The sequence below is a fragment of the Misgurnus anguillicaudatus genome, chromosome 20, assembly GCF_027580225.2.
Source record: "Misgurnus anguillicaudatus chromosome 20, ASM2758022v2, whole genome shotgun sequence".
In the NCBI taxonomy this organism is placed as follows: Eukaryota; Metazoa; Chordata; class Actinopteri; order Cypriniformes; family Cobitidae; genus Misgurnus; species Misgurnus anguillicaudatus.
Window position 1 is genome coordinate 36,386,737 of NC_073356.2, and position 22,715 is coordinate 36,409,451.

At 37.5% G+C, this 22,715-nt stretch overlaps 1 protein-coding gene and 1 long non-coding RNA gene across 2 annotated transcripts in view; one reads left to right on the forward strand and one right to left on the reverse strand.

Annotated features, from left to right (window-relative positions):
* LOC129454846 (uncharacterized) overlaps positions 1–22,715 on the reverse strand; it is a 146,103-nt gene that overhangs the window by 109,820 nt on the left and 13,568 nt on the right. The window contains exons 5-8 of the long non-coding RNA XR_012359863.1: positions 17,808–18,039; positions 12,207–12,249; positions 11,773–12,042; positions 11,511–11,674 (exon numbers count right to left, since the gene is read on the reverse strand). This is a non-coding gene — a long non-coding RNA (uncharacterized lncRNA). The remainder of the gene's footprint in view (positions 1–11,510; positions 11,675–11,772; positions 12,043–12,206; positions 12,250–17,807; positions 18,040–22,715) is intronic.
* LOC129454820 (zinc-binding protein A33-like) lies at positions 9,501–22,274 on the forward strand. The gene is made up of 5 exons (XM_055219400.2): positions 9,501–9,644; positions 11,518–12,053; positions 17,877–18,072; positions 20,611–20,637; positions 20,795–22,274. The coding sequence occupies exons 2-5, from the start codon at positions 11,520–11,522 to the stop codon at positions 21,334–21,336; spliced, it is 1,299 nt and encodes a 432-aa protein (XP_055075375.2). The 5' UTR covers positions 9,501–9,644; positions 11,518–11,519; the 3' UTR covers positions 21,337–22,274.

The following is a 22,715-nucleotide window of genomic DNA, read 5'->3' on the forward strand; positions in this document are numbered from 1 at the left end:
GCCATTTTAAGGGCTGTCTCAATCGCAAAATCCGTTCAGTGCACTGGAACGTTCGTTCCCTAAAAATTCCCACAATGCAACACAAAAACCATTGAGCATCGATGGTCCCTAAGGGCTCTATCTTACACCCGGCGCAATGCAGCGCAATGCGCGACGCAAGTGTCTTTCGCTAGTTTCCACCCTAATTTTCAGGTTTAGCGCCGCGTTTTTTAAATAGCAAATGCATTTGCGCCCCCTTTTGCGCCCATGGGCGTTCTGGTCTGAAAACGAGGTGTGTTCAGGTGCATTGTTGGCACTTTGCTATTTTGAAGGGAACTAAAATAGACTACGCCATTGACCAACAAAAACCTGCTCTAAAGTCTAAAGTCAATGACGCAATGTGTTTTATGTTATTTAAAGAGCGCATTTGTAATATGCGCCTATAAACGGGAGGACAACGCGGGTTTGCTTATCACAAAGTACATGAATGCGCAGCCGCACAAAAATGCTTTTAAATTTGAAAGATTAAAGGATTGAATGTAAAAGATTATTATTGAGTCTCTTGGACATAAATGAGGACTAATTATGAGACGTTAGAAGGTGCAAAGAGCTGCTTCACCTGTAGCCTGGTAAGTAAATAAATGCTTTGCTTTAAACAAATGCATCTGTTTTTAAATGTTTTTTTTAAAAATGCTACCTCACGGATTTATTGTATATGATGACTCTGTACCTGCGGATATAGTGAGATGAGAAACATTTGTAAGTAATGCTTAAAAAAACTCTTTGCTAAAAAAAACGCTGTCCAAAGTGCCGAAACGTGCGGAGAGCCGTTTGTAAATTCTTTATCTCCTGTTTGTTACAAATAAAGTATTTTTAGAGTACAAACCTTATCTTACATACTTGTAAATTATTTTTTGATGATATTGGATAGCCATACATTTAAAGCAATTAAAAGTCTGCTTTTTTACTTCCATGACTAAAAGAAAACGGGTTTTAAAGGTTTTAATAAAAAAATTAACAATTTCAATACAAGTGAAAAACAACACATTTTTTTTAACATTAATCTTAAACTGGGGATCTTCTTCTTCCGCTTAGTTTTTCAGTTTACAAAGTCCGTCATCTAAATAGGGATTAGACATAGCGCCAGCGCAACTTGCTTTTAAAGGGGATGAGAGCTGAGACTCTCATTGGTTTATTGAACGTTACGCCCAAAATACTCCCATTACAATAGGACCAACCCTTTTCGACCATGCGCTCGGCGCACAAACCATTTTTCACGTCGTTAAATTAGCAAAAGTGGATTCGGACACGCCCATTTAGACGTTGCGCTGTGCGCTTTAGACAATGCGCTTAGATCGTTAAAATAGGGCCCTATGTTCCCTTAGCAGAAATGACGCAACCTTTTCTGAAGCTCGCCAACAGAACATCACGTGATCCAACTCAATAAACTTTATGAAATGTTACAGAACTTTTATAAAAACAAACGTTTGTTTTAGTTTTAAATATAAACACACATTTTCTACACAGTATACACACACATTTAAAATGTAATTATAATCCTCCAATTTTATGCACAGATATGTAAGAGAATAATGACAGCATTTTTCACAATTTACTGTTTAAAAGTAAGTCAGAGAGATGTTGGTTTTGCCGGTTGTTGATGAGTAACAGCTGTGATTGATCACAACGCGCTTAAGCAGCCACGTGACAGAAAAATAAGTGAACATTGTCCCAATGTGAAGTGAGCTAGGGTCCTTACCAGTGCCCGAACCTGTGTACACGATATACTGATTCACGACCTCGGGAGCTAGGGAACGAATTGAGACACAGGGTATGTTTTAATAGGGGGCAAACACTTTTTCACACAGGACTGTGTGGGTTTGGATTTGGTTTTTACCTTCATTTAAAAACTGCATGTGGTGTTTTCTTTTGTTATCTCGAAATAGTATTTAAATTTGATCGGAAAAAAATATGTAAAAAAAATAATAAATCAGGAAGAGGGCCAACACTTTTTCACACCACTGTTCATGATGTTTCTAATGTTGTGCTTCAGAGTTCAGTGCTTCATCTTGTAAGCTTTGTGAAGAGGACTGGACAGCATACGGTGGAAAGTGTTATTTCTTCTCTTCTGTAAATAAGACTTGGTTTGAGGCTCGTGATTTATGTGCTGCATCAAAAGCTCATCTGGTCACCATTAACAGCAAAGCTGTACGGGTAAGTCTGATTTAAGGGATAGTTCGGCCAAAAACGATATTAAACCCATGATTTACTCACCCCAAAGCTGTCCGAGTTGCATATGTCCATCGTTTCCCAGACAAACACATCTTCGGATACCCTAGAAAATATCTCAGATCTTTCTGTTCATTAAATGTAATGTTACGGGGTCCAGCAATAGTCCACGACCTTCAAGTCCAAAAAAGTGCGTCCATCCTTCACAAATTAAATCCAAACGGCTCCAGGATGATAAACAAAGGTCTTCTGTGGGTAATCCGTGCGGTGTTGTTGTAGAAATATCCATATTTAAAATGTTATTAACGTTATAAACTACCTTCCGGTAGCGCCGCCATCTTAGAGTCATCCGCATTCAGGATGAGTGCTTACGCAGCGGACAGAGTTTCTCTGCTGCTGCTCTGTGCCCCCGCCCACCGAATTTGTCATACGTCACTAAGAAAAGTGCGTACACTACGCTAATACTCTCTCCCGAGTCTAAGATGGCGGCGCTACTGTAAGGTAGTTTATAACGTTAATAACATTTTAAATATGGATATTTCTACAACAACACCGCACAGATTACCCACAGAAGACCTTTGTTTATCATCCTGGAGCCGTTTGGATTTAATTTGTGAAGGATGGACGCACTTTTTTGGACTTGAAGGTCGTGGACTATTGCTGGACCCCGTAACATTACATTTAATGAACAGAAAGATCTAAAATATTTTCTAAAATATCCGAAAATGTGTTTGTCTGAAAAACGATGGACATATGCAACTCGGACAGCTTGGGGGTGAGTAAATCATGGGTTTAATATCGTTTTTGGCCGAACTATCTCTTTAAATGTTGTGCATTTACTTTGAAAAAGAATGAAAGACTCATAACCGCAGTACAACTGAATATTCAACTTTAGGATTTCCTGGTGTCTAAAATTAAAGAGACTCACTGGATCGGTCTTAATGATCAGGAGACTGAAGGTCGATGGGTTTGGCTGAATGATCAAACTCTTGAAGAAACCGGAGTACAGTAAGAGCTTTATGTTTGTTTAACAGTTCATACTATGATAAAGTGAATCATCAGGTTTTTTTCTCTACAACACTGAATGCATGCAGTCATTAAAGCTGCAAGCCATCATTTTTGCCTCTCTATCGCCATCTCTATAGGAAACATAAAATTGCAGATTAATTGCAACGCAAGTGTTGTAAGAAAAAAATGAGGAGGACGTTGAGAATCTTGATGAAAGTAGTTTATTGTGGTAGCAGTTACAAAGCAGGTCGTACTTTGGGTTCAGCGGAGTCAGATTGAACCCTGAGCAAAGTCAGTCTTAACACTTTATAGTATTATATTTATATGATCGGATTATCTTAGTACCCAACTGTGTGCTCAACCAAGTGATCGGATGGTGTTTGGATAGATGTCTTTTGTTGTCATGAACCCTCTTTGATCTGTGTTGGTTCAAGAAGTCTTACATTTGCTCCCATACTACTATTAAGAAAGTATTACTTCAGGTTATATTATTGTATTGCTTGAACTGAGATTATTAATTTATGATTATCAAGCCTTTTGGAGGGATGAGCTTTATTCAACAGCTAAATTGAAGTGGAATCTTTGTCAAGGCTGACTATAAATTCTTAGGGGCCAGTCACACCAAAGGCGCTTTAAACGCTTGCAAACGCAAGGCGCGACGCACTGCCTTTTTTAAAAAAAGAGCAGTGCGACGCGGCTTTTCATATTGCTAAGCAACCACCGAGTCAGCTGTCTTGTCAATCAAATATTGAAGCGTGAACGCTCTTTTGCTGTTAACTGTCATATTAGCAGAAACTTTAAAAAGAGGGCGCTTGCTCTGACCTTGTTTGAGGACGAGAGGTGCACAAACACGAAGGAGAGAGTGAGCGAGTGGAGTCCGGTTCTTCAAAGCAACTGTAAACTTCCCTCACTACAACGTAAGGCCCGCCTCTCCCCTGATTCGATTGGACAATGGAAGACGCGAATGACGTCAGGCGCTTCTCTGCTCTCAGCGCTCCTTCAAAAACGCGTGCGCGGCAGGCGGCAAAAAAACGCAAGGCGCTCGGCGCGCATAAACAGCGCGCAAACGCGCCCTGCCCATAGAATATCATTCAAAAAAGGCGCCTGCAACTGCCATAAACGCTTTTGGTGTGACTGCAGCCTTACAGTGTCTTTTGCTAGTTTCAACCGGGCGCAATTATCATTATCATCTTTAGCGCCACATATTTAAATAGCAAAAGCATTTGCGCCCAATTTTGCGCTCATGGGCATTCTGGTCTGAAAACGAGGTGTGTTCAGGCGCCTTGTTGGTGCGTTGCTATTTTAAGGCAACTAAAATTAACTACGCCATTGACCAACAAAAACCTGGTATTGTTTTGCTCAATATTGTTTTTGTTATTTAATGAGCGCATTAGTAATATGCGCCTATGAACTGGATGACAACGTGCGTTTGCTTATCACACACATGGATGCGCAGAAGCACAAAAACGGTTTCAAATATGAACAATTTAAAATATTATTATTGAGTCTCCTGGACATAAGTGATGATCAATTATGAGACGTTAGAAGGCGTGAAGAACTGCTTCCCCTGTAGCCAGTAGCAGCATTTCCCCGTTATAAAGCCGTTACCGTTACTGATATTAAAATGCTGAGCGTTGAGGTGAAAGGCAGGAATAGTTATGTAACGTGAAACTTATGTGGTGCCCATGAAGAAAGAGTCTCACCACATATGTGGCAAGTCTGATGTAATGAAGCACCTCACATCGTTACATGCTCCCACACTATTACTGGTTTCTCTTTGGTGTCCATTTAATTCATTTAACAGATTTAATCATTGGGGCATCCAAGTTATTTGAAATATTTGAACTTTTTTTAAGTAACGCTAATTAGTCACTTTTATAATGATGTAACACAGTTACTAACTCAGTTACTATTTGTGAGAAGTAACTATAACCCAACACCTGGTAAGTAATAAATGTTTTGCTTTAAACAAATGCAAATATTGCATTTATTTTTAAATGTTTTTTTTAATGCTACCCCATGGATTTATTGTGTATGATAAATTTGTACCTGTGGATATGATGAGATGAGAAACATTTTAAGTAATGCTTTTTTAAACACTTATGTCACTGTCCGAGTGCTGAAGGCTCTCCACACGTTTGTAAATCTTTATCTCCTGTTTGTTACAAATAAAGTATTTTTAGAGTACAAACCTTTTCTTGCATTTTTGTAAAAAAAATTTGAGATAACACTGATCATGTAAGCTATCCATTCATCTATTGCAATTAAAAGCCTGCTAATTTTACTTCCATGACTTAAGTTTTTTTTTATTTTTGAGTGAACTATCCCTTTAAATTCTTTAGAATTTACACATTTTTAAATACATAATTACCAGTGTTGGGGGTAACACATTACAAGTAACATGCATTACGTAATTATATTACTCTGAAGTAACGAGTAAAGTAACGCATTACTTTATAAATGTACACATTAATATTTCAGTTACTTTAAAAAAAAATAAGGCAAGTTACTTTTTTAGTTTAATTAATTTGATTTAAAAAATCATGTACCGAATTAAACTAAAGGTAGTCACATTATGCACTCTATGCGTACACGCCTGTGTGGAAACAGTTTGAGTCAGAAACTGACATGGCAGGCCAGAGCACGACATTTTTGTGATGAAATATGCAACTTCTGAATGCAGAACTTTTCAGTCATAAAAACACCTGCAAGGCCTGAAAGAGATCAAGCCTCAACCAAGAAAAAGTAACGCAAAAGTAACTAAAACGTAACGTAAGCATTACTTTCCATGAAAAGTAACGCAATTAGTTACTTTTTTGGGGAGTAACTTAATATTGCAATGCATTACTTTTAAAAGTAACTTTTTTCAACACTGATCATTACACCTAATTATATTGATACTGATATTATGTTTCTCAAAGTGCTTGTTTGTTCTTCTTAAGATTCTGGACAAATGGAACTGAGCCGGATAACTGGGATGGAGATAATCAATCTGGAGAGGACTGTGCCTGTATGGGACATGGGAGTAATTATTTAGATTCCTGGTTTGATGCATCTTGCAAATACAAGAAAAAGTTCATCTGTGATAAAGAATTAATTGCATTTCAGTGATGACTGTAGTGACTGTAGTCTCGATCTTATATTTAGGATCTTTTCACAACTCTCTGTATTGTGCCTTTAAATCTTGTTAAATAAAAGACGCTCTTTACTCTTATTGTATACCAAGGTGGTTTTGCATTTACAGTATAAAAGACACTGTAATCTGTTAATCATTTACAATAACAATTTTAACAGTCAGTGACACACATTATTTGTTTGTTTATCTAGCATAACCGGGGTCAGATATTGACTCTTTGTGTTATATTTGGTTCTGGTGGGGGCAGCGAGCTTGACCCCCTAATTTTGGATACCTATTACACCAAAACTAAAAATTCTGAGTGCAATGCAAAGTTTGTCCTCAGGATGGCCGTAATTTTGTGCCATCCACACTATTGCAGCAATAATATTAATTCACATTATTAAAACTTCATTTATAATACTGAAAGGACTTTAAATTTGCTAAATATACACTATTATTTATTTAACTATATTATGAATTATTTATAAATGTTGATTTTAAAATACCCAGATGTCACAGGCATGCATTGAATATTGGGATAGCCAAGGCTGTTAGCATCCATCTGATGTATCCTTCATTTCACAAAAAACGAAGGGCTCATTTAGAGGCCAGATCTGAAGGCTTTTGAATGAGCCTTCGAATTCGGACAGCCTTCTTCGTGGCGCGGTGACGTTATTTGCCTTTCAATACGGCCATTGGAGGACGCAGCCCCTAAATTGGAATGCATCTCATCATACGGATAACAGAAATATTTGTTAATAAATAAGGAAAATACGCATCACATAGTGAGGAAAAATATTTAACTGTCCTATATTGTCTGCTGTTGCATAAATCTACATAAATCAGTCATGACTGCAAAAAATCAGCAGCTAGCAGAGTGAAGGTGTAACCTGAAAGAAATGTAATTTGTTAGTCATGCTAATATAATAAGATCAAATGTATATGTTCATTAGGGTGTTTTATTTTTTGTCTAATAATTAAAGTAAATGGTCTTACTCTGTACTATATATTAAGTAAGGAATAACTGACGACAGGCAGTTGACTTATAAGAAAATGATGCACACCTTTGCGTCATGCTGTTATACTGTGTGTGTGCATTATTTTCAAATAATTCAAAGGACCGGAGTCAATTATTCCGCTTTACCAAAAATATTGCTCTGGTGCCTATTTTCTAAGACATTTTTAAGGTTAGATGTGCAGTTATTGAAAAATAATAAACACCCATGGAACATTTCTCAACCAATCCGAATAAAGCATCCAATAACCCCGTGATGTAATTGTGTTTTATAAAATGGTTAGTTCCAATCCTTGATTCGGATTGGTCAATAGAGGGTATGCACGTGACGTCACCTTCGGCGAAAATGACTGCGGTTACGCCCACTGAGCGGCAAAAGACAGAGCGGCAGAATTGGTGTACAGTGTGACATCGCCGAAAACGCATCTTAACGGGAAAAAGCTGTTGTGCGACAGACTGTACTAACAGATTAACAAGAATTCGGAGCTATCGTTTTACAGACTGCCAAAAACACAGAAAGGAGAAGTAAATAGATTGTTCATGCTCGTACATGTACAGGCAGGGATGTGCACAGACATTTTGAGGGGCAGGGGCTCAAGTGAAATAAAGGGCACTTCTCATAATTATGTTTTTTTTTTTAAACAAAAAAGTATATATATTAATGCAACTCTGACTTCCTTTTTAAAAAATGTATTAAAAAAGTGAATTAATTTTATCTTCCTCAAACTCACGCAATTGTTTCATTTTCAAAAGATGTCTACAAAATAATCTGTTCACACAGAAACCATGGTCTCCTTAGTATTCTAGGTTTATAGAGCAGCAAAGAAAACCATTACACAATGTGCATGTTTTGAAAACATTAAATTACACATTAATTACAATTTTTTTTAAATGCTAAAAACAAAGCTGTGACTGCCAAGTTGGCGCTACATGACAATAAATGCTATATACTAGCTTTTAGCTGAAGTTAACAATTAGTTGTTACTCAAAATCTGTATTTTTGTCTGATAAGGGCTCAAAATATAAGGTCTGTTTACTAATGTGAGCTTCTGACATGAGCCTCAAAGCAGAGCTCAACATTATTATTCATGACCCTTTCAAATAGGGCAAAAATAGACCATTTCATTCAAATGACAAATTCTGGGGTTGTAAATGGACATGTAAAAACGTTTCACTTAATAAAGCCACATACCTTCTATGTAATTATGAAAGAACACTTTAACATATTATGGCAACACATCCTTTGGCTCCTTTAATCTTAGGTTTCATATTTATTAGGGTTACACATGTAAGAAACAACAAAATATAGATTAGACTATTTTATTTGTATTTTATATTTTACTTTTTTTGTGATGTCAGTGAAAATTCAGACTGGGCAAGTAAAACACTGAACCATCAGATTTCTTCCCAATCTACTCCAGCACTCCAGTATAACACATTATAGGCTACTTATTTAACAGCCATTACAAAATACGCAAACAAAAAAGCTTACTACTGTAGTTAGCAATTATATGATTGTATGTGCTTTATTATTTTATGAGCAGTCTGTTTAAACTACATCCACTGTTACAAGTTTGCAACTCTTTAGGTTAATATGGGATTGTCGTGGAAAACAATGTCCCTGAATCATTATGTGTAACAACGTGTCCCATATTTTGTGCATAAAACTGTTAATATAAGAATGCTTTCTTCCTCACACACTTACCGGTAGCCTGCCTGCATAATTATTACAAGCGCGAATGCAGCCTACAATATACGAGTAAAGACAAAACCAATCATAAAGCAAAGTATGTTCGAGAGGCGGGACTTAGGAAAGGTAAAACCAATCATATTAGCGATGTGAGTTTTGGAGGGGGGACTCATCTGTTAACCGTTTGTGTACCACAAATAGCGCTATTTTCCTTTATAAGAGTTAAAATTTCATTTAAATGATTCCTGAATGAATTCATGTTAAATTAAATAAGTAATACGTAAAAAAACACACAAGAAACAGACAGACATCAGTTGTTATATGAATAAAGATCATATTAAAAAAAAGCACCCCAGAAAAAAGGGCACTTTCTCTCCAGGAATAAAAAGGGAAGGTGCTCAAGCCCCCTTTGATGTCTATGTGTGCACGTGCCTGTGTACAGGTATGTGGAAAATACCTGTAATACTGATGTTATGGTACAGAAAGTGAAACTAACTTGAAGGACACTGATACTGATAAATGAAGCTACGGCACTCCTTACACCACAAAATTCTTCAGTAATACTGAGTAATACTGAGTTGAACACAGCGGATATTAATTCACAGGTAAGTGCAGATGCAAATATAACACAGACTGAAATGAAGAGGTTTATAAAGTTGGCACTTTTAAGTATACTGTATATGCAAAAATGTGGGACAATCAGTTCTAAACAGTAGTCTGTTTACTTACACTTGAAATGATATCAGAATTTGATGTAAACCAATGAAGTTAAACAATTATTTCTGAAATGGGTGGCCTACAGTATGTAGGAAATTAGTTCACACTAAAAAATGTGTGCAGTATCACTGTACATTAAAAGAAAGTGAAAGTGGATGACATTGACAATAACACAATAAACTACTGAAGTCTTTAAATAACAAAATATTTCTTCAGTCAACACAGCTGATATTCACTCACATGTAAGTGATAGAAATATAACATTGACCTGAACAGATTTATAATGATGGTGCTCTGATTGAGTAGGTTAATATTGGTCGATCATCTGCCGTTTATAATTGTGCTTTAGAAATAAAGCGAACTTGAACTTAATTTACATTTCTAATTTGGAATTTGCTAACCTAACTTAAACACTAGATTGTATGGTACATCATTTGGGACATAACTGAATGCACATATAATCAAAGTGAAACTAACTTGACGAACACAGATACTGAAAATAATGACGTAATTTTTTTTATATCCTGAAAGAGGAGGAGCTCTTTTGATTCAGCTTTCTATTGCAATGCATGTAATGCTTGTAAACAATGGTATCACTTGGGATTATGAATAAAATTATAAAATGTATCTGTATTATGTTTTTGTGAACAGTGTTGGGGAAAGTTACTTTCAAAAGTAATGCATTACAATATTAAAGGTCACATATGGTCAAAACTGAAATTTGTGGCTTTTTTCATGATAACTGAGATCTAGGAGCTATGTTAAGTACCATATAAGTTTCAAAACAGTCACTTAAGAGTCAAATTCACACAGCCTGCTTGAAGTAGCTGTGAGTTAAAACGGTTCATTTGTACTTCCGTAAAGTTGCTATATTTGCTACTACTAAGTTTGCTATATTAAAAATATGTGACCTTACTAATTGCATTACTTGGTTACTTTTCATGGAAAGTAATACTTAAAGGAACAGTATGTAAGAAATTTATATCAATTAGTCATAAAATGGCCCTGATATGTCACTAGACATCAAGAAATCATTTTCATTTTAAATTCTTATAACACTGACAACAGTGGTATGGAATAGTGTCATTTAAAATGTGGAATTGCAGCCCTCAACTGATGTTTATGTTGTCATATTGTGTATTGACCACCAGTTGTGTGATTGCAGTACCAGTTTTAGCCACAAGTTTTGTGATTGCAATACCAGTTTTGGCCACAATCCTACACAATGTTCCTTTAAGTTACTTTTAAGTTATTTTTTTCTTACTTTGACTGAGGCTTGATCTCTTTTAGGCCTTGCAGGTGTTTTTTATGACTGAGGTCATATTTCTACCGCAAAAATATGTCAAGCTTTGGCCTGCGATCTCCGTTTCTGACTTAGGAACTCTACGTGACTATGTTCAGTTTAATTCAGTACATTATTTCTTTTTTAATTCAAATTAATTAAACTGAAAAGTAACTAGCATTATTTTTTTTAAAGTAACTTTAACATTAATGTGTACATTTTTCAAAGTAATGCGTTACTTTACTTGTTAAAGTAATATTATTATGTAACGCACGTTACTTGTAATGCATTACCCCCAACAATGTTGGTGAATAACAACATTTCCAATAACAATAGCCTTTTGTCATGTTTTTACAAACATCAAGAGATTTCCAGGAACCCTAAACAACCACAACAGCAGCCGGTGTGTCTATTGGTGTATATCAACAGGTGACTGAATGTAATTTACATGTGTGTAATATGTAAATCTTACTTTTCAGTGATGTCATCCTCCAATGGTCCAATGACTGAGAGGCTTCTGTGTTGCATCTGTCTGGATGTGTTGAATGATCCAGTCACCACCCCATGTGGACACAACTTCTGCAAGATCTGCCTGAATACTTGTTGGGACATCGGTCAATACTGCAGATGCCCATACTGTGAACAAATATTCAACCAGAGACCCGAACTCAAGATTAATACAACACTCAGAGATCTTGTGGATCACTTAAAGAAAAACACTCAAGAGAAACAACCTGAAGTCCTCTGTGACATCTGTGATGAAGTAAAACTGAAGGCTGTGAAGTCCTGTCTGGTGTGTCAGAGCTCTTATTGTGAAACTCATCTGGAGCCTCATATGAGAGTGACAGGTTTACAGAAACACAAACTGATTGATCCTGTGAATAATCTGCAGGATTATATATGTCAGAAACATGAGAGACCTCTGGAGCTCTTCTGTAGAGATGATCAGACACGCATCTGTCTGTTCTGCACTGATGGAGATCACAAGAATCACAACACTGTTCCTTTAAGAGAGGTGAGGAATAAGAAAAAGTAAAAATATTCAAAAAATCTCATTCAAAATTTAAGGTTATTTGGTTTACAATATGGTAGTTATTGATAAGTTAGTGTGCTTCAAAACAATGGCAAAAGTTGCACTGAGAATATAAAAGCAGATTTCAGAACTTACAATTTGTCACGTGCCCATTCATAAAACAGAACTGTTGTGTCTCCTAGGATGACATAGTGGTGTTGCATTATTAAAGCAATTTGTATTTGAGTAATTCAAGTAGCATACGATCCATAGTTTAGTCACGCTTCGTTTCTAAATCAATCAGCTGACTGAACAATTCAGTTGAATAAAAGCCTAACTGTGGGTTCACACCAGATGCAAGTTTAATGATTTGCGCGAGTAGATTACATACAAAGTCAATGCAAAGATGTCATCAGACGCATCCTTGCGCGGGGCGATGCGAATAAAGTGATATGGGTGGCGCTTTTGCCGCGAAAACACGTGCTATTTGCCTCAAACGCGTCTTCGCCAAAATTGAAAATATTCAACTCGAGCGAAAAATTAGCATGACACGAAGTTAAATCCCACGAGTAATCTAGAGCGAGTAAAGCGATGCACTGCGTTTGGTGTGTATGTAGCATAACGTCAGGTTACGACTGTAACCGTGGTTCCCTGAGATAGGGAACGAGACGCTGTGTCATGTAATGACATTATGGGGAACGCTATGCAGCGTGACGCGCGTGAATATTGTGTCAACTAGGTCTATATATAGACGCCGGCGGATGACGTCAAGAGTGACGTGGCAACGCGAGGCTATAAATAGGCGGAAATAATATAGGTCAAACAGCTTCTGTTAAAATTGAAGCGAATGCTACAGGCACAAGGAGTTATGGCAAAGGGACACAGCGTCTCGTTCCCTATCTCAGGGAACCACGGTTACAGTCGTAACCTGACGTTCCCTTTCAAGGGATACTTGACGCTGTGTCATGTAATGACATTATGGGGAACGAGATACCCACTACGCCATAATTAATTGTGACTGTCTGTAAGTGTGAAGGTGTCTACGCACAACTTAAGACATAAAGACCTGAGATCCCGGTAGAAAAGGGAGGTCTAAAAACATTATACCTCATAAAAATGTGTGGGGGAGATTATCCCGCCACACCACAAAGCATGGAGGTCCCTGACAAAGGGGCCAGATAAGACGCCATACTCCTAGTCGAGTGTGCCCTAATTTTCGCAGAGGTGAAAACAATGTGCACCTCATACGCTATAAAAATAGCCTCCACAATCAATGATTGATTGTTTGTTTAGAGGAAGAATGTTCTCTCTTGGAGAACCAAACACAGACCAAAGGTTGGTCGGATCTTCTAAGGTGGAAGATCTATTAATGTAAACCTCTAAAAACCCCTCAAGGCATAGAAGATGTAGCCTCTGTTGATCCGCCGACTCTTGAGGAGGAGGATGAAAAGCCTGAAAGACCAATGTTCTAGCCACATTGCTAGGAACCTTGGGAACATAACCCGGTCTTGGGTGCAAATAGCCTTAATATGTCCTGAAGCAAACTCCAGGGTAGAGAAGAAGCTGATAAGCTTGGAAGTTGCCCACTCTCCTCGGAGAAGTGATGGCTAATAAAAAGGCTAACTCCAGCGACAGAAACTTAACTGTACACAAGTCAATGGGTTCGAAAGGTGCCATAAAGAACCCTTTCAGAACTACTGCCAGGTCCCATACTGGAACTCTGATTTGAGCCGGAGGCCTCATCCTAAATATACCACGCAACAAGGCGTGAAGGCAGAGATAGCCGCAGCATATACTCCGATAGTAAATGGATATAAACCGGATGAAAACCCGGTATTGTAAAAATTCCAGAACTGAAGCCAATGGGCAGTTTGGAAGTAAATGTTTGTCACTACACAGAGTAGTGAATAATCTCCATTTAAAACAGCCTTAAATGTCGCCTGGAGCGAAACTCCAGGCATGAAGAAGCAGCTGATAAGCTTGTTAGTCACTCACTCTCCACAGAGAAGTGATGCTACTACCCATAGAGCCCTCAGGGATATGAGTGTGAAACCAGAGATAGCCTCAGCATATACTCTGGGTATAAACCAGATAAAAAACCGGTATTGTAAAAATTCCAGAACTGAAGCCACTGGGCAGTTTGGAACTAAATATTTGTCACTACACCAAGTAATGAATAATTTAAAATAGCCTTTATTCATCTGGAACGAACTCCAAGCATGAATAATAATAAGCTGATAAGCCTGTAAGACACTCACTCTCCTCAAAGAAGTGATGGCTAATAAAAAGGCTAACCTCAGTGACTGGGCAGTTTGGAAATAAATGTTTGTCACTAACCGAGTAGTGAATAGTCTCCATTTAAAATAGCCTTATTTTCGTCTGGAGCTCATTTGTGTTCTCTGTATAAACATTAATTACATCTAGATCCTCAGAACTAGAGTAATTCACAGCACTCGCGGTTAAAACGTGTGAAGCCGACTCGCGGGCACCCGTTGAACCATGATGGATAATAAAAAGGCTAACTTCAGTGACAGAAATTTATCTGTACATGAGTCAAATGTGTTCGAAAGAGGCCATGAGAAGGGCTTTCGAAACAACTACAGATAGAGCCCTTAGTAATAGGAGCGTTAAAACAGAGATAGCCGCAGCATAAACTCTGGTAGTAAATGGATATAAACCGGATGAAAACCGATTTCATAAAAATTCCAGAACTGAAGCCACTGGGCAGTTTGGATCTTAAATCTGGAGTAATCTCCATTTTAAACCATAATCTCTCGAATAGTATGGGCTCTACAACCTCAGCCCCTGCCTCGACAGGGTGTCTGCTCTCACATTCTGGACTCTGGGGATGTCTGAATGACACAAAATATTTTCCGTGAGACCAAAGGAGAACCTGATGCGCCAGTCTGTGTAGAGAGCGCGACCTTAGGTCTCCCCAATACTGGATGCTGCCGCCAACCGACCTAACACTCTAGAAAGTGCTTTACGGTGTAAAGTTGGCCTTATCTGATCCTAGACCCTAATGCCAGGATCGACTCTGTGTGTGTAGGAGACATACGTGCCTACATACTCACTGAGTCCCAAGTTACCCAAAGAAATTATATTTTATGTTAGGGGATTAAAATGCCCTTTTTGGCGTTGTTCCGTAGCCCTAGGCGCTTCATATGGGCAAGGACGACATCTCGATGCCGAACTGCCATGTCTCGAGACTGGACTAACACAAGCCAATAGTCTATGTAATTAAGTATTTGGATCCCTTGAAGTCTCAGAGGAGCAAGGGTTAAATCCATGCATTATGCGCTGTGAAAGAACTACTCTGAAAGGCAGAACCCGATATTGGTATTGCCCGAAAGCAAACCTGGGAAATTCCCGATGCTGCAGGAGGATAGATATGGACATAGGGGTCCTTAAAATGTATCATGACGAACCAGTCATCAGACCTGATTAACGCCACAATAAAAGGAATTGTCAGTTTTAGAATTTTTATCTCCTCAGAGATCGATCTAAATAGGCCTCAGCCCTCCATCCTTCTTTGGTACAATACAATAATGGCTATAAAGCAATGACCTATCCCTTTAATAAGATGGTCTTTTTCCGGGGCCCACCTCGGTGGGTAAAACCCCTCCGAACCTGGGAGGATGGGAAACAAACTGAATTATGTAGCCTTTCTCTATAACCTCTAGCAGCCATTTTGTGACATTTTTAAATTTTCTCCACTCATGGAAAAATGCACTAAAAAGGAGATTGACTCCAGAATGCTCACTGCCCTGAAGCGGAGGACCGGCAGGGCACAGCTGAGCTACTAAAAAAGCCCTATTGTTCTGTTTTATATGTCTTTTTTAATGGAGACAAAAATTAGGTCTTCTTTAATGAAGACGGAACATAAGGGGTTAACCAACTATTTTGTATGTGAGGGCACATCGGGCACAGGTTTTATCTGTGCTCTATGAGAAGTGCCTAAAGAGGCCACTTGTGAATGACAGGTCCCCTTTAACGCAGCCTTATGATTTGAGACATTGACTGCTCTCAGATCAGCCTTATATGCCTCTCTGGTTGCTGGTTGTTGTTTCGTCCCCCAAGCTCTCTGAGGGAGAGGGGGGGCACGAGAGACAACACTCTGTTTTTGTTATCTGCATGATGTGTTCATACTGTTTAGATGCAGATTCTCGGGGGAAACTGCGACGAGGAAAAACCTGTTTCTTTAGTAGCACGGAGAGAAAGCTCCGCCGCTCTCCGGAGCTCATCTAATATTACAGGATTCAGGTTCACCCTTAATTCCATAAAATAAATCTGCTTGATATGCGTGAAGAATGCCAACATTGCGAAGGCAATCTCCACCGCAACCATATAAACTTGCTTATCCATTTATATTGTTGCTGTCTCTCGCAACAAATAAACCGCAAGATACTTTCAATACGGACATTTGCCGTATCTGTATTATTTAAAAAACCCCAAAAAGGTTAAGAAGCTCGCTGATGTGTTTAACAATAAATGAGAGGAGTCTGCGTGGTCTTCCGTTTAATAACTTATCAGTGTAAATCAGGGAAGAAAGTTAAACCTCTTTTGTCAAGTTCACTGGCAGTCCTCACTTTAATTGCTGGCCAGTCAAGTCAATATTAGATTGTTACAGCCGATCGGGTCACAACATAGTTTTTCGTAACACAGAGAAAGGGTATAAATCAGTTAGCTCATTTGTGTTTTCTGTATAAACATTAATTACATCTAGATCCTCAGACTAGAGTAATTAGCAGCACTCGCGGTTAAAACGGGTAAAGCCGACTACCGGGTACCCGTTGAACCACGAGGCTTGCGGGGTTTGTTTGATCAAACAAAACCATCGAGAGCGGAGCATTTGAATGGTATTTTCTCACAATGCCCGCACGCCTCCCCCTCGGGGAAAAGCGTGCGTGTAGTCCGCACCAAACACACACACAAAGCTCGTGCTATCCACACAAAGCTCGTGCTACACTTCTAAATCCCTTTCTCTTATCCATGTTTCCCTAGTTTTTTAAACTAATCTAATCTAATCTAATTTCACTAGATATAGATTTAGACACATTCACATTCACACAAGCGTTCGCTGAAATAGCAGAAGCTGTTTGACCTATATTATTTCCGCCTATTTATAGCCTCGCGTTGCCACGTCACTCTTGACGTCATCCGCCGGCGTCTATATATAGACCTAGTTGACACAATATTCACGCGCGTCACGCTGCATAGCGTTCCCCATAATGTCATTACATGACACAGCGTCAAGTATCCCTTGAAAGGGAACTGTGGGTTCACACCAGACGCGAGTTCAACGATTTCTGTGAGTAGATTACATACAAAGTCAATGCAAAGATGCGTTCAGACGCGTCCTCTCGTGGGGTGATGCGAATAACGTGATATGGGCGGCGCGTTTGCCGCAAAAATACGCGCTATTCGTTAGACACACGTCTTCACCCAAGTTGAAAATATTCAACTCGAGCAAAAAATTGCATGGCACGAAGTTAAATACCGCGAGTAATCCGCGTTTGGTGTGTATGTAGCATAATGACTCTCTAAAATCTTGCTGCCACCTACTGGTTGTTTTATTTTAATATTTAAAGTATCATTTCTATTTGGTAAGAAAAACAATTCTAACAATTAATTGCAAGTTAAATAAAGAGGAAAAACAATGAGCATATGCAAAGATGTAGATAGTATAGCTCAGATAACAAGTGTTTCAGATAACTGTTTTCAATACATTGAATATGTCTGACTGGCAAATCTTACTGCTGTTTAAGACACTGAGATACTGAAACTTTACAGAAGATGAATTTGAGATCACTGTCTTTTTCTCAGGGTAAATATCTGAAAGACCGGCGATGGCAGCATAAGTTTTCATCTGCTCTCCATACAGTCTCACTGCTGGTTAAAAGATTAGATCCTCGTATGTGGTTTTTCATTGTTCCAGTTGGAATCTCCTTGCTGATGTTCTTCTCATTTTCATTTTCTAATGCTGAGACTGACAACAACATTGAGAAACTCAGTGAAAGTGGTAGGTGAAAAACACTGTACATCACTGTACATTTTTTTTGTATAAGAATCGTTTTTCTGTCTGAGATATTCAATTCTGATTAGCTCAGTTAGTACTGTCTGGCATGATTTATTGTAAGTGAGCATTATTTTTATCAGACTTTTAACTCATTCCCCGGCAGACATTTTTAAAGTTTCCCGCCAGCATTTTTGTGATTTTCACAAAATGCCTTCCAGGAAAATTTTCCGTTACACTTTATTTTAAGGCGTCACTGTTACATTTCTATTATATATTTAAGTACCAAGTAATAATCATCAACAACATGTACTATAGGGTTTAATTAACTGTTATTACTATAATAATTACATGTAACATGTGTAACAAAGACACCGTAAAATAAAGTGTTACCAAATTTTCTTCTAAAAATATATAAACGTACAAATATATCAAATGAAAGAACAGACCATCTGCTATTTCTGAATGGCCTGAGCGTAGGATTAAGCTGATTTAATGGGAAAGTATTTGATGAAAGTATAATACGTGTCGGGAGCATTTAGATGCAATCCTTAAAGGGGACAGAGAATGAAAAAACATTTTTACCTTCTCTTTGTTGAATAATGGTAGTCTACCCGCATTCACGAACATACAAAAAGTGCTAGACATGCTAAACATCTCAGTCTCATAGAAATTCCTCTTTTAGAAATGTCAGCCAGAAAACGGCCCAATCTGAAAAACTGATGCTTATGACATCACAGGCATCTAACTGCCCTTCCACTTTAAAATAATTGGCTACATTTTTTGAGTGGCAGCAAAGTCAGCCAATCAGTAATGAGATTGCAAGTTAAGCCAGTAGGGGGAGCCAAATAGGTGCAAAACCACTTGTTTAAAATCCCCCACCCTAATAGAGCTATCTGAGAGAGGTTTTTAGGAACATTCTAAGGCATTACAGACCCAAACAAAAATGTTTTTGTCTACATGTCACATCACAGAACAAGGATAAATACCCCGTTCAATCATTCTATGTCACCTTTAAGAGTGTTTCGACTTCAAAGACTGTTGGAGCACCAAATGTAGAATCCAATAGGGCCCTGAGTGTAAGAAAATGTAAATAAAATGGTAAGGAAGCCAAAGTTGTCTTAATATATTTGATGTTTTGTTAAAAAAAAAAAATTATGAAATGTGCCCTTTGTCACAGACAAGAGATGAGGGAAAATCACCTTGGTTTTAAATGTAACAGTGAGATTAGTAAGCTGCTTCGTAAGCAGATATCTTTTTTCTTTAAATGTATTAAATGATGTGAGGTCCAGTTAACAGCATGACACTAAAATAGGTATTAACTCTTTCTCTGAGTTATCTCATCAATTAAAGGAATAGTCTACTCATTTTCAATATTAAAATATGTTATTACCTTAACTAAGAATTGTTGATACATCCCTCTATCATCTGTGTGCGTGCACGTAAGCGCTGGAGCGTGCTGCGACGCTTCGATAGCATTTAGCTTAGCCCCATTCATTCAATGGTACCATTTAGAGATAAAGTTAGAAGTGACCAAACACATCAACGTTTTTCCTATTTAAGACGAGTAGTTATACGAGCAAGTTTGGTGGTACAAAATAAAACGTATCGCTTTTCTAAGCGGATTTAAAAGAGGAACTATATTTTATGGCGTAATAGCACTTTTGGGAGTACTTCGACTCGGCGCAGTAACACCCTCCCTCTCCCATTATTAGAGTGAGGGGAGCGGACTTTTCAATTGATGTGTTTGGTCACTTCTAACTTTATCTCTAAATGGTACCATTGAATGAATGGGGCTAAGCTAAATGCTATCGAAGCGTCGCAGCGCGCTCCAGCGCTTACGTGCACGCACACAGATGATAGAGGGATGTATCAACAATTCTTAGTTAAGGTAATAACATATTTTAATATTGAAAATGAGTAGACTATTCCTTTAAGAGAAAACATTTGCATAAAAAAGTGTTCCTGGTGTGGTTTTATGTTAATCTGTAATACAGCGATTATCCACTAGGTGTGGACTTACCCAATTTATAAAAATAACTGAAGCAAAAAAAAGATTCACTAATTTTAAACTCTGCGTGTGTTTTGATAATCGTTCTGAATATGATCTCTAACAAAATTTCTTCACAAAAATGCAATTATTTCTGCTTTTTGCTAAAAAAATTTTTTTTAAGAAAATTGCTTAGTTTTAGGCAGAGAAAAAATATAGATAGAATGAAACTTTTTTCCCCATTTTGTTTGTTTGTTTATTGTTTGTTTAAAAAGCAGAGGTCTGTTCTTTTTATTTGATATATTTCTTTATATATTTTTAGACAAAAATTTTCCTAGAAGGCATTTTGTGAAAATCACAAATGAGAGCCATGCTTAGTACATGTGAGAGCCTATACTTCTTTACTTTAACTTGAGTAAGTGTAGTCAGTACTTTAACATGAGTATCTGTTCTTCATAGGATGTGTATAATTTCCCCTCTCTGACAGTTTATAATTGCATATATAAATTCATGTAAGAGATGTGATGATGTTTTATTTTTATTTGTCTGTGCAGTGTTGAAGTGGATGCAGCAGTATGAAGGTACAGTCTGACATCTGATCTGTTCACTCATATAGTTTACATTTATATACTGACAGATTATTCATGTAATTAAACACTGTATTAAATAACACAAACATCATTATCACAATGTGTTTGTACTGTGAAGTTGTGATTGATATTCTCTGATCTCTCTCAGTGGATGTGACTCTGGATCCTGATACAGCAAATTCAATTCTCACCCTGTCTGATGATAACAAACAAGTGGGAATTGAAAAATTTTACTACAAACTCCCAGACAACCCAATGAGATTTAACCATTGTTTAAATGTCCTGGGAAAACAGGGATTATTATCAGGGAGGATTTATTATGAGGTTCAGGTGAAGGGAAAGACTGAATGGAGTTTAGGTGTGGCACAAGAATCTGTTAATAGGAAGGGCCAGATCATGTTGACACCACAGAATGGATTCTGGACTGTGGTTATGAGGAATGGAAATGACTATAGAGGTGCCGCTGGTCCTGATGTGTTTCTGCTTTTGAAAGTGAAACCACAGAAGGTGGGTGTGTTTGTAGATTATGAGAAGGGTTTGGTCTCCTTTTATGATGTGGAGTCCAGATCTCATATCTTCTCTTATACTGGTCAGTCTTTCGCTGGTAAACTCTACCCATTTTTTAGCCCAGAAACTAACCATGATGGCAGTAACTCTGCCCCACTTATCATCACACCGGTCACTAAATGAATCTGCAAATATTTTAAACTTTACAAATCACATTTACTCTTTCAGTAAGAAACTTTATCCATGTATTACTTCATACCTCACTGATTAGGTAGATGAACATAATCATTGTTTAATCATCATTTCTAATCTGATTTTAGTTTCTGAAAATGTGAAGACACATGCCATTACATTAATCTAAAAAAGAAAATGTTTTAACTTAATTCTAATTTAACACGTTAAACACCATTATAATCACCATAATTAACTCTATGCACTACTTAATATTCATTTCAGTACTGTTCTGTAGTCTAATTTATTACATGCATATCCATTTGTACATTTGGTATATCTTGTTCATACTGTAGTACACACCCACCTGTAAATTATTTTCATAGTATCACCTAATCCTGCACCTATACCACATCTCCTGCACTTAATGCTTTTGCACTTCAGGTTAGACCTAAACTGCATTTCATTGCCTTGTTCTTGTGAACTGACAATAAAGTTTGATCTAATCTAATAACTTCCTAAATTATTATTTTTTAAATATTTAGTGATCAATAATCTGTTCAAGTAAAAATATGTTTTCTTGTACCCTTGTAAGCGGTGTGTCAAAGTTTTATCTTAACTCTTGGACTGATAGGCTTAACTTGTAAAAAATGTAAAAAAAATAAATAAATTGTGCTCTCATGTTAAATGTTCCTGTTGCCTTAAACCTGCTTAAAAAACCTTAAGTTACAGTAACAGGACCTCTCTCTTAGAGTAGGTGTAATCTATGACTGATTCTCATGTTCTGTATAACTAGCCAATGAAACCCAACTACCTCTCTTCTCAAAGCTACATTTCTCTTTCTGGAGCAGGGGTGTCAAACTCAATTTCATCAGCATTTTGTTTGCTCTTAAAGGGCTGGTGGTATTTGTATGACTATATGAATGTATAAACTCTTTGATTACATTGCATATACCTCTGCATTCAATTACTACTGGTTTTGTTAATAACTTGATTAATACCATTACTTAAACAAATAATGACAACTTGTATTCAAGTGTACAGCTATTCTATAGATTATTTAAAAAAATAAATGTGGTAACAAAAACACATGTTGTGTAAGAGCACAATCTCAGATTTCTCTCTTACACTTTATTGTGTAGGTAATAAAATGAAAGCCATTTTCACTCTCGCTGTCTTTGCAAAAAAGCAATATCGCAAAACATTTCCTTGCTGGATAGGATTTAATCTTCCGACCTTTAACAGGGTTCCCACACCTTAGTTAACTTCAAATTTAAGGACCTTTCAAGGACTTTCCAGGTCCAATACCCTTAAATTCAAGGACTAAATGTGGGGACACATTTCAAGTAAGAGCACGGTTACCTTTTATGATAAATTGTTACAGTTCCCTT